The sequence below is a fragment of the Thalassophryne amazonica genome, chromosome 15, assembly GCF_902500255.1.
Source record: "Thalassophryne amazonica chromosome 15, fThaAma1.1, whole genome shotgun sequence".
NCBI classification, from domain to species: domain Eukaryota; kingdom Metazoa; phylum Chordata; class Actinopteri; order Batrachoidiformes; family Batrachoididae; genus Thalassophryne; species Thalassophryne amazonica.
The window spans coordinates 71,226,581-71,239,757 of record NC_047117.1 but is presented as its reverse complement, the minus strand read 5'-3'; the positions used below and the strand labels follow the sequence as shown (position 1 = coordinate 71,239,757).

Here is a 13,177-nt window from a genome sequence, read left to right as displayed (position 1 = left end):
AAATGAAATGTATTAGGAAGCTTTTAAAACCTGTGCCATTATGGGAGAACTTCCAAACCCAGAACATGGCATTTTCAGTAATAACATTGCAATAAATGAAACTGTCAAACTGACCAAAATGTCCACCATGAATACTGAAGGAAAGGCTATGTTGTGAGCTATACTAAAAAGTCAAGAAAGAACAGAGTAGTTATCCAAAAGAATGAATTATTTGCACCAAGTTATATTCCAATATTCTGGATGTTTTCATTATTCCTTCTGCATAATGTGTTGCATGCCTCAGTGTTATCTGATTATTAGTAATAAGTATGAAATGGTTGGGCTGCATGGTGGCTTAGTGGTTAGCACTGTTGCTTCACTGCAAAAAGGTCATGGGATCGATTCTTACCTGTGGCCTTTCTGTGTGGAGTCTGCGTGTTCTCTCCGGGTGCTCTGGCTTCCTCCCACATCCAAAGATATGCAGTTTAGATGGATTGGAAGCTTTAAATTGTCTAACGTGTGTGTGAATGTGTTTGTTGGTCTATATGTGGCCCTGTGACTGGCGTCCTGTCCATGGTGTAAACCGCCTCACGCCCTGACTGCTGGGATAGGATTCGCAGTCTCGCGTCTCATCTCACCTCAGTAATAAAAACTATGAATCATTATCCATGATCAGAAAATCTCAGTAAAATGCGTTCATGACCTATAAATATTAAAATTCCGCTGGTTGTTTGTCGTGTCCAGTTGAAGACAGATTTAATTAATCGTATTTGAGACTTACGACTTTCAGATTTAGTAGAGAAGCTGAAATCTTCGACTGGACTGGGTTGCTTGAACGCGAGGACGTTTCGCTTCTAATCGCAGAAGCTTCCTCGGCTAAAATTCTTGCTCTGGTAGTCTGACTTCCTAACCAGACCCCTCCTACCGAGAGGCACACTGCTATTGGCAGTGACTATTAATTGCTCTAATTAGCACCTATTGTGCTCTAGTTAGCACCCTCCTAATGATGGGACTGACACCTAACCTGATAACATGAATGACTCATTATCATGAAGAAAAGACTGAAACTGCTTTGAACTGAGTACCCCATTGTAAACAGGGGACAAAGCGTGTCTCAGACCCCCTCCCCAGTTAAAGCTGGATTTCAACTGTTTCACATACAATGCTTCCATCACTCCCCTCTCAAACCATTTCTTTTCTCTGGCTAAGATTTTAACTTCATTGTCCTCAAACATGTGGTTAGTGTCTTTAAGGTGGAGATGAACTGCAGACTGAGGTCCACCGGCACCCTCTCTGCGGTGCTGGTATAGCCTTTTGTGCAATGGCTGCTCAGTCTCACCTATGTAGTGTTAGTTACAGTTTTCCTGACATCTGATAGAATACACTACATTGCTCTGTTTGTAACTAGGGATCCTGTCCTTAGGGTGAACTAATTTCTGTCTTAAGGTGTTAACAGGTTTAAAGTAAACTGGGATTCTGTGCTGTCTGAAGATCCTGTTTTTTTCCCCCCTACTCCTGCTAAATAAGGGAAAGACACTCCTCTTCTTTTTGGCTCCATCTCCTGTCTGTCTGGTCTCTTTGTTCTTTGGAACTTCTGCACTTTAGCCAGGGACTATGGTGGGTACCCACATACTGTGAGGGCTTTCTGTACATGTTGTTCTTTAGCCCTTCCCTCTGTAGTTGTGGGCACCTGTAGGGCTCAGTGTTGAAGAGTCCTGATCACCCCGAGCTTCTCTACAAGAGTCAAGACAAAAGTCAGACTACCAGAGCAAGAATTTTAGCTGAGGAAGCTTCTGCGATTAGAAGCGAAACGTCCTCGTGTTCAAGCAACCCAGTCCAGTCGAAGATTTAAGCTTCTCTACTATGGAAACCACCTGGACAACTGAGAGCCTTCACAGAAACTTTCATATTTAGCCGGATCAATTTTGACATTATTTTCCTACTTTAATCTGGATTCTGCCCTGAGAGAAATTTAATTAAAGATTTAATTAAATATTCTGTTCATTTAAATACTCTACATCTGTTTGTTTTGTTAGATGGCTAGACTAGTAAAGTGCACCCAGAAAAATCTAAAAAGATTAGTAAACTGTAGAAAACACTGGCATCAATGGATAAAGTCGCATCATGCCATCTGTAGACCAAGTGAAGGGGAAACAACAGATCAGACTGACATCAAATAATTTGAGACAAATTATACTTGAGAATTTTATTTATCAGCCACATACGCACTGCAGCCAGTTTTTGTCTTTTTAAAATTTTGATATAGTAACACATGCCCTTATATTCATATATGCATTGTTTATGTATATAACTTGTCACAGAAAAGGGATGCTGATTTTTCAAATTAAAAGCATACCTGTCACAGTGAACTTCCACTAGTTTGCATTTTAGTTTTCTCTAAAACACAAAATAAACAGTGACAGTGAAATACATTTTGTAGATACATACAGTAGCTAGCTACAGATGTGAATGAGAGAAAATGCTTTGAACCTTCCTCATGATAGCAGACGTACCACCAACTTGTACTTGTCATACTGCAAGTCCTTCCAAAATAAGAGTCCCCGTAGGTAAAATATATCCTCTCCACAAATAGCATGGAGGTGTGACTGTTCGAAATAAATGTCAGACAGTGGTAAGCACTCTGAACATCAGTCACACACTCCATTTATTCACTCGCAAACATTCATCACGACAGTTACGACAAGGCAAGGTACGGAACGCAACCCTATAACAAACAAAACAAAAACCATGTGGTAATTTGACACTTTTGTTAATGTTCCACTGCCATAAAACATGATTAAATTTAAAACCTCCAATCTCAATTACTAGGAATAATAAACAAAGAAACCTCTAATATATAAGACCTCTGCAAAAGAGTTAAAACAATATTTTTGGGTTTAAGTCAGTCTGAACACACTGTACTTACAGTACAAGCTCACTTGTCACTGCCCACACAATAAAAGACGTTAAGAGAATCCAAAAACAGACAGAATGAGACAGAATTAAATATGCACAAAAGAGACACAGCAGCGTGAACTACAAAAGAGAGTCATAATGCCAGATGTTGATTAGTCATGCCTGCTCTACTTCACAAGTGATTATTATTTCCTAGACTATAGATGTCAGTAATTTCTAGGTTATAGATTATATATAATTTGCAAAGACGGGTTACACGTAGCCTACACAAGACACAGCAGCAGCAATTAAATTTGTTTTTCTGTGTGACATCTGGACTGAAAAGGAGCGGTAAGCTGAGAACAGTGACCCAAAGGGTTTTCAGTGACGGATTTCTGTGTAACTGCAGTAGTGAGAGGCAGTGCATTGTGAAATATTGTCCAGTCTTCAGTCCAAGCACCTACGCAGAGAGATGTGCAATTGTTTTGCAGGAAAAGAATGAGGAGGCTTTGTGAATTAGTTGTATCCCCCCACAGCAAGACAGAATAACATATCCGTGGAAAGCAACATTTATGAGGAAAACAACAGAATACTTTCTTTGGTCACAAGGGGCAAAATAAACTCATGAATATATATAAGCCAGGGAAGAAAACTGATGAGCAGAAGGTCATCTTCCAGGACTTAATGTGGGAAGACTGTGGTGCGTTTGAAGTGCCGTGGTGCACACTGGGATTGCATGTGGCTTATGCATAGAATTTGGGGTTGCTTTAGCGTGTGCAGAGCCGGGGAGTGTTGCACATTCTTCTACTCTTCCTCATCACTGTCATCCTCCTCCTCCTCCTCGTCGTCTAAGTAGCGGTGAAAGAGCTGGTGGAGACTGTGTTGGAGGTTGTGTGGTTTGTTCCCTATTGCGGGGTTGTCCACACACTCTACAAAGACCCGTTTATGCCGTCCAGCTCCTTTCACCACCGTTCGTCTGAGAGTGCGACCTTCATGCATGTGGGCCCTGCAAGCGAAACAAGAAAAAACACAACACTCGGTCAGCACCCTCAACGCAAAGTGCACATGTGGAAATCAAGTGGTGGAAACGGATGCCACTGCAAACATAAAACACCTAAAATTAATATTTATTAATCCAGCAATCAGTGGTGCTCACATGCACAAAAACGTATGTAATAAGGCATGCAAAATGGTCACATTATTCTTATTAAGGCTCTTGCTCAAGGACACTTCATTGCTGTTTGGGGGCTGTTGCTTTTTGACATTAAGTGCACGATGTACCACTCTGCACAAAGGAGTGCACAGCACCAAGCAACTGTTAATTGTAGATTCCACCCAACACTGTTATTATCATGGTCAACCTGTCACGTTGTCTAAATACCAAGTAGAATTGCATTCATTTATACTCCAGTGGGCATGTTGGTCTAAAAATGAGGTGTTGTCAGGTACAGTGCTGGTGTGTTGATACTGTTTAGCAGCAGAACACAGTTACACCAATGACCACCAAAACCGAGTCTAAAATCTAGTGCAGTGTATTTCTTGTAGTAAGAGGGTACAACACTCAGATGCTCCTTACATCAGCATTTTTCAACCACTGTGCCGCGGCACACCAGTATGTCGTGAGATAATATAAGGTGTGCCGTGGAAATTAAGGAAATTATCCAATTTCCTTAATTGGTCATTACTTGGTGTAGAAGCGGCACATTGTCAAGTCACTGTGATTTAAAAGTAATGTTTCTTCCATGTTAGTAGGTGGCGACAGATAGCTAATTTCCTTAATGCTTTGAGACGGGAGACGTGCACCTGTAGTGATGCGTGAGACAGGTGGACATGGAAAAGTTTTTGAAGAGGATTAATTCAAATTCTGAACCGGGCCCAGGACAAAATTCAGACCCTAATGAAGGCTCGAGTACGGGAGGGAGTCAAAAGAAAATAAAGACGGCAATCTCAAAGCAGTACAGTGAAAGCTATCTGTCATTTGGATTTACTTTCACTGGGGATGCGACGACACCGACTCCGTTGTGCCTGGTGTGTGGTGAAAAGCTAGCGAACAGTGCCATGGTTCCAAGTAAGCTTAAACGCCATCTCCAAACGTAACACCCGACACTTCATGCCAGTACAGAAAACTATTTTGCAAGGCACTGCCACAAAAAGCAACTGGAGAGGAAATTTTTCGGGTCACATCAGAATATCTTGACCAAGGAGGACTTACATGGGACAACTGCATAAGCGTTTGCACTGATGGAGCCACAGCCATGGTCGGGCACACCAAAGGCTTCGTTAGCACGGTGAAGGAACACAACCCAGATGTTGTTGTTACACTGTTTTTTTTGCACGGTGAGGCTCTCGTTTCCAAGACTTTACCAGCAGACCTTGTTACTGTGTTGGATGATGTGGTGCACATGGTAAACTTTGTAAAGACACGGCCTGTGAAAAGTCGCATATTTGCATCACTGTGTGAGGAAATGGGAGTGGATCATACAACCTTATTGCTCCATACAGAGGTCCGGTGGCTGTCACGTGGCAAGGTGCTGACCCGTGTATGAGCTGTGGGAGGAACTTAAAGTGTTTCTAACAAATGAGAGGACTGATTACGCAAAGCTGCTTGCAAGTGATGAGCGGTGTGCAAAGCTGGCATACCTGGCAGATATATTTCATCATCTGAATGATCTGAACACATGAATGCAAGGCCGAAATGAAAACCTGCTTGTAAGCACAGATAAAATAAATGGATTCCGTTCAAAGGTAAAGCTCTGGCAACAGCATGTGGAACGTGCCAATCTTGACATGTTCTCACTCACCAAGACATGGCAAGACATCAACACCGCTGCTCTGTGTGAGATAGTAGGTGGACATTTGTAAACTCTTGAGGAGAAGCTTTCATTTTATTTTTCTTCAATCTTCACTGAATCCCTTGACTGGGTTAGGGACCCACATAACTCAGCATCAGTTGCTGAGAAGGACATGACTTTACAGGAGCAAGAGGAACTAACTGAACTGAGACAAGATCGTGGTTTAAAGCTAAGCTTTGCTGACCAACCTTTGGACAGTTTTTGGCTGACTGCTGCAAAGGAGTTCCCCATTCTATCAAATAAGGCTATTTCAACATTACTCCCATTTTCCACGACATATCTGTGTGAGGTGAATTTTTAACCATGACTGCTATCAAAACTAAAAACGGAGAGAGACAGAGCTGTTGATGAAGAGCTTCATGTGTGTCTGTCTTCAATTCCTCCCAGGATATCAGCTTTGTGTTCATCTGAACAGGCCCAGGTTTTACACTGAGTGTAAGTAAATTAAGGGACCATACTGTCATCATTAGGCTAAAAAGTGTCATTTTATAATATTTTTGGCTGGTGGTCTGCCATTGGATTTTTTTCAATGCAAAAAATGTGCCGTGGCTCAAAAAAAGGTTGACTGCCTTACATAACCAGGTTTAACAGGTACAGTAGTGTTCAGAATAATAGTAGTGCTATGTGACTAAAAAGATTAATCCAGGATTTGAGTATATTTCTTATTGTTACATGGGAAACAAGGTACCAGTAGATTCAGTAGATTCTCACAAATCCAACAAGACCAAGCATTCATGATATGCACACTCTTAAGGTTATGAAATTGGGCTATTATTAAAAAAAATAGTAGAAAAAGGGGTGTTCACAATAATAGTAGCATCTGCTGTTGACGCTACAAACTCAAGCTAACAGGCTAACAAGCTCATATATTTGATACGTGCTAATATATTTAGTTTATATTTGAGACGAATGAAGAGAAACAAGAAGAAAAGAGTTAAAAATGTTGGAAGTTAATCTGAAGAAGGAGCCGATTTTGTTGGTTTGGAACCATTGATTTTGCTTGGTTACTAGTGTGCTTGGGGTCATTGTCTTGTTGAAACACCCATTTCAAGGGCATGTCCTCTTCAGCATAAGGCAACATGACCTCTTCAAGTATTTTGACATATCCAAACTGATCTATGATACCTGGTATGCGATATATAGGCCCAACACCATAGTAGGAGAAACATGCCCATATCATGATGCTTGCACCACCATGCTTCACTGACTTCACTGTGAACTGTGGCTTGAATTCAGAGTTTGGGGGTCATCTCACAAACTGTCTGCGGCCCTTGGACCCAAAAAGAACAATTTTACTCTAATCAGTCCACAAAATATTCCTCCATTTCTCTTTAGGCCAGTTGATGTGTTCTTTGGCAAATTGTAACCTCTTCTGCACGTCTTGTATTTAACAGAGGGACTTTGCGGGGGATTCATGCAAATAAATTAGCTTCACACAGGCATCTTCTAACTGTCACAGCACTTACAGGTAACTCCAGACTGTCTTTGATCATTCTGGAGCTGATCAATGGGTGAGCCTTTGCCATTCTGGTTATTCTTCTATCCATTTTGATGGTTGTTTTCTGTTTTCTTCCACGCGTCTTTTTTTTTTTTTGTCCATTTTAAACCATTGGAGATCATTGTAGATGAACATCCTATAATTTTTTGCACCTGCATATAAGTTTTCCCCTCTCCAATCAACTTTTTAATCAAACTATGCTGTTCTTCTGAACAATGTCTTGAACGTCCCATTTTCCTCAGGCTTTCAAAGAGAAAAGCATGTTCAACAGGTGCTGGCTTCATCCTTAAATAGGGGACACCTGATTCACACCTGTTTGTTCCACAAAACTGACAAACTCACTGACTGAATGCCACACTACTATTATTGTGAACACCCCCTTTTCTACTTTTTTTTTTACTAATAGCCCAATTCGTAGCCTTAAGAATGTGCATATCATGAATGCTTGGTCTTGTTGGATTTGTGAGAATCTACTGAATCTACTGGTACCTTGTTTCCCATGTAACAATAAGAAATATACTCAAAACCTGGATTAATCTTTTTAGTCACATAGCACTACTATTATTCTGAACATTACTGTACACCCTGCTTATACACACACAACAATACTTGATTGAAATCATCCATTAAACCAAATCAAAATAAAGAATCAGGTGGCAGTATCACTAGAATTAATGTCACCATGTTACTGATACTTTAGTATAGTATGTTTTAGTATGATTTAAAATCATACTAAAACATCACTCAACAGATATAAAGAAGCCCAGACTAATTAGATGGTCCGTTAGTACAAATGATAGCACAGCAAACCACATTTATCTCACATATTTGTAATAAAATCCTCAGAAAGGGTGCAGCGCGAGGGCTTCGTGGTCAGCACTGTTGCCTTACAGTGAGAAGGTCCTGAGATTGACTCCCACCAGGTCCTTTCTGAGTGGAGTTTGCATGCTCTCCTTGTGTGTGCATAAAGTCCTTCTGTGTGCTCCAGCTTCCTCCCACTTCCAAAGACATGGCGGTTAGGTGAACTGTAAACTGATGGTAGGTGTGTTAATGTGTTTGTCTGTCAATAGGTGGCCCTGCGATAGACTGGCGTCCTATCCAGGCTGTACCCCGCCTCTCCCCCAATGCTGGGATAGGCTCCAGCTCCCCGTGACCCTTAACTGGAATTAGTGAATGAATGAATGTTTAGAAAGGACAAACATGGTCGAGTCCACAGCAGCTGGCAGCTTCTGCTATCGAGTGCATGTCATTGTGTGTGCTATGTATAATCTTTGAGAAAACAATGATGTAACCATGTGAATTAGTCCATATTAGAGACCATCATAGGTTTACACACACACACTGTAAACCCGGATTTTGTTTTAACTTAAACTTTTTGTGTGATCAGCTTTCAGCTTAGGACTCCGATGAGGGCGGTCGCATCTCCTCCACTCTCCCTTATCTCTGCCTTAACCTTCAAGTCCTTATTTCACCAGACTGTGAATTCCTCAAATTATATTGGATACTGGATCTATTGGACTACTATTGGATTAACCATGGAATTGATCAGCTGGTCTCTGAACGCTATTGACACCATCTTTTCTACAAGAAGGTCAGGACCGGGGATCCCACCTGCCCAGATGGAACGTATCCTGTGGGCTATGTTCTCGACTCCTGGGGGTCGTGGCATGTTTGCATGCTTTGCACCATTCTCTGTGGAAGACGTCGAGGATTTATTCATATTTGGTTTTATGGTAGCAGGGCTGGTACTTTCTGGCTTATGGGCTACCCTGACCTACTGGAAAACTGGCAAGACGGCGGCATCAAGAACCACGGCCCCTCGCTTGTTTGTCATGATTAACGAGGTGGGCAAGGCAGTGCATTCTCAGACTGCGATGACTCCTGAACTCTGACGCAAACTGGATGACATCTTGGAGCACATGCGTGCCTTGCAGATGAAGATAAAGATTTCGGAGGCCGGGGAATATTCTTAATTCATAATTGGGAATATTCTTAATTCATAATTGGGATTTGGTTGTTCAAGTGAAGCTGTAAAAAGTGTTTTTCACTGATCAAACCACAACACGGCAGGCTTATCAGCCTGAAGGACAAATTGCCCTGCTGTTTTCCTCCAGAGGAATGTCTTCGGCCTTGGTGAACATTTGGCTGTTTCTTATCTCAACTCACAAAGACAATAAACTGTTTCACAGGACTGAAGCATGCTCCACTCCCTCTCCCCACCCCCCTCCTACCCCCCATCTCACACACACCCCACTCCGGCTTCTGCTCATATCATCCCTTCCCTTCTGCAGGGGCGGTGCGGTTTTAGCTGCGGCAGGCACCCCCCCCAAGCTGACGGTGGCACGACACAGGGTTGCTGCGAGACCTTCACCCACTTGCCTCAATTTGGATAACGGACTTCTTCAAATTTAGTGCACATAAACAATGTCAAATTTGTATGTGCTGTCTTTAATTCTGATGTGTGCCATTATTACGGTAAACAAGTAATAATTGTGGACTAATTGCTGTCTGAGGTAATTGGAGTGTAAACATAATTTCTCCACTGTGAGATATAGCATATCTCATATTCTTTCATGTTTTGCAACAAAACATTCTCATTACTTAATTGCACTATTCAACTGAAATTTTCAGTGCAATGATCATGTTAAGTAGAGTTAACTTTTTGTCTTAAGTAAGGGAGGGGAAGGGCCATTTGAAATTCTACCTAGCAACCGGTGTGGGCGTGTCCAGTGTGAAGACACCACTCATACTCCTGCTTCTGTTGCTCATGGCTTGCTGAGCTCAAATTCAAAAGCTGTGGATTTTTTACTTTATTGTTTAACTTTCTGGTCAAAAGATGGTTCGGTGACAACAAGCTAGCTAAATACTGAAATTAGCTTAGTTTTTAAGTGCTGCTTTTTTGTGTTCTCTGCTCAATGCCATGTACACTTGGCCACTGCAGCTATGGGTTTTTGAAAGAAACACTGACTTAAAGAAAGTGGAATTTTGGCTTCAAGTTAGTTAGTTGTTGCTAACTTTCTGGAAATTAGTTTAGCCCAAAGACTGGTCCAGTGACAACACGTTAGCTAAAGTTATTTTTGGGCAATATAACATCATTTGGTGTGCTATTACTAAATCAAACACATTTCAACTGTTGCTTTTATTAACATGCACTTAATTTTTTTTGTTTAGGTTTAGTTAATGTATTCAATACCTTTTAAACAAAATTGTAGAACTTAAAATCTATTCTATTATATAATGTGTCACTTTGCCTTTTTTTTAAGTCAACATTTGTCATATTTTTTACAGTACAGTTTTAAAGCATGTCAGTATTTTTCCTGTTCACAATATGGCAGGTATTGTTAAACGCCATGTGTTCAGAGTCCTTCTTGGAATTTTGGATTTTTCCTGTTTTTACTTGTCATTTGGTTGACAAGGTGTTCATGAAGTGTTCCTTTGTAATGTTTTTTTTAAATAAAAGTCTTTGGAACATTTAAATGTAATGCAGCGATTGCCAGGCTGGTCGCTAAGACTGTGAATTGTTATGCCGCAGTGCATCATGGGAGTATGGGGGTTTGGGAGTTATAAGTGTTGTTATTGTGTTTCATGTTAGTTTAATAGTGTGGTTAGTGTTATTAATTTATTGTGTTGAATACTTCAATTGGGTTAGTCAAGTTTAGTTAAGTGTTCTGTTGCCACCATAAGTGAAAAGTGCACTGCGGTTGATGCTTTCCACCACTTTCTGTGTTGTTGGGGTTGAAAATAAAACAGCACCTCCTTGTGGCAGAGTGCAGAAAATCTCAGAGTATCCCGTTTTTCCACGCTGCTTGCCACAGTATTCTTTAATTCCTTCCCTTCTATACACTTTTGTTGAAACAACTTATTATAATCTCAAAATCAACATGGTATAATTAATTAAATTACAAGAAAATACATTACTTATATTAACTAATTGTTTTAAGTAGTGATTATTAATTATGTTTATTATGTTATTTGTTATAAATGTTTATGTATGTTTAACTTAAAATAGTTATTTTATACACTAATGAGAAATTATTTATGTGAACTAATGATTTTGAGTAACAGCTACTACTGTGATGTGTTTATACACTTTAATCTGATTAGTTTTAGCTTGTGGAAAAACAAAAGTGGTTTAAGGCAACGGGTTTCCATCCAATTTTCTAGTAAAAACTAATTTGGGTTAAGAGTGCACACACACAAAGCCACTTTTACACAAACCTCCTGACCACAGTTCCATCTTCTTTGACAGTCTCTCTCTCTACCACATGAAGGAGGCCTTCTGTGTTTAAAACATTTATATAACCCAGTGCCTAGTGCCGATGGAAAGGAGAGAACATTTTCAACAAAGCAAACTCACTTAACACTGAAAACAAAAGCTAGACTTCCATTACGGTCTGTGTATGCACATCAAGTGTTATTATCTGCTCACATATGGAGACTAAGCAGGCTGAATCTCCTGGGTTAGGGCAGATGGTCATGGGAACAAACCTGTTTGAAGTCATCTTGAGCTGAAGGAAGGTCAGGGGCCAAAGAAGGGTCACCTTGGTGTGTCATTGTCCTTTCACCGTCCACCACCGTTGTCCTTTCTACCAGACTGAACCTACTACTCCCAGCTGCTCCCTGCTGCGGCGCCGAGAGACTCTCACATTCATCAAATGTTACCTACATTGAAAAAACCCCTTCTGAGTTCATCTGTTCACCATTTCATAATTTTCATATTATTATTCATAATATTATAATAATATTAATATTATTCATAATATTATTACAAATGCCCGTACCTCTGTGTGGTCTCCCTCACTCTTCAGCACAGTCCGCTTCACCACCTTCGAGTAACCATCTTCTGTCGACGTACCGCTTGACTCCTGCCAAGCTCCTTCTGACGACACCTCCACACGCTCCGCACCATCAGCGGAAACACACTTGCGGATAACTTTACGGGTAATCTGCAAGAGATCATGCTGTCAAAAGAAATTCTGCAGAGAGAAATGCTGTTTCAGAAAACAATCAATGGACTGGAGCTGTGATGGAACAAAATCTTATTTGCTTTGAGAAGCTAAAAATCCATTAGGTCATATCAGGGACATGTGCTGATGTCACATGTCACTGCATCCACCACACCACATCACTACCTACGGTCCTGGATGGCAACCAGTCAAGCAGACAACTGGTCCATCTCCATGTTTCAAAAGTCTGCGTGACCGCCAGGGTCCTTGGCACTGAGACACTGAGGCAACGTGCCACATTGTCAAAATTTTATAGCTGATGTTCCCTCACAATGCCAGTGATTCTCCTCATCTGAGTGTCCCTAAGTAGGCTTTCGTTTGACACAAAGTCATTCCAGTGGTACTCAAGGATGCTCCAAAGAGACCTGGTACCAAAGACATCTAGTCATCGGTTTAAGTCACAGACGCAAAAATGTCACTACACATAAGTTTTTTCGCCACCTACAGATACGCTTCTGATGGTCAAGTCCAGGAAGTCATTGAAAGCCTCGGTCTTTGTCTTGATTTAAAAAAATGCAAACCCAGACACTCTAATCACTCAGTCAGCTTCTCAAGTGCTGCAATCAGGGTATCCACGGACTCCGCAAAGATCAAAGCATCATCTGTAAAAATCAGCAAAACTTTCCATGCCAACAAAGGTGACTAAGTCACTGGTTTCTACAACCCTTCCAAACACAGAGTCCCTGCAAGTATAGGATCATACTTTACCCTTTTGACAACAAAATGTCCATTTTCATCTTTGTACTTTTCTTCTGTCACTGATTGGTCAGGAAAGTCTGGCATTTGGTCAGCCTATAAAAGAAAAGAGAGAAAAAAGGACAAACCTGCTCAAGAATGATGGTTACCATAACATTTAGTTCTTTGAATCACAAAACAAATGCTTTAATCTGCAACAAAACAGGATGCAAAACTTGTTCAGTGAGGTAAAGGGAGACATTGGGATTCAG

At 40.9% G+C, this 13,177-nt stretch overlaps 1 protein-coding gene across 1 annotated transcript in view; it reads right to left on the bottom strand.

The window, feature by feature from the left end:
* Positions 1-3,471: 3,471 nt before the first annotated feature.
* LOC117525508 (ankyrin-2-like) overlaps positions 3,472-13,177 on the bottom strand; it is a 199,307-nt gene continuing 189,601 nt past the window's right edge. Inside the window, 4 exon segments of the mRNA XM_034187364.1 lie at positions 3,472-3,880; positions 11,713-11,886; positions 12,006-12,170; positions 12,939-13,022. Of these exon segments, the coding sequence (XP_034043255.1) occupies positions 3,866-3,880; positions 11,713-11,886; positions 12,006-12,170; positions 12,939-13,022 (438 nt within the window). The 3' untranslated portion in view covers positions 3,472-3,865.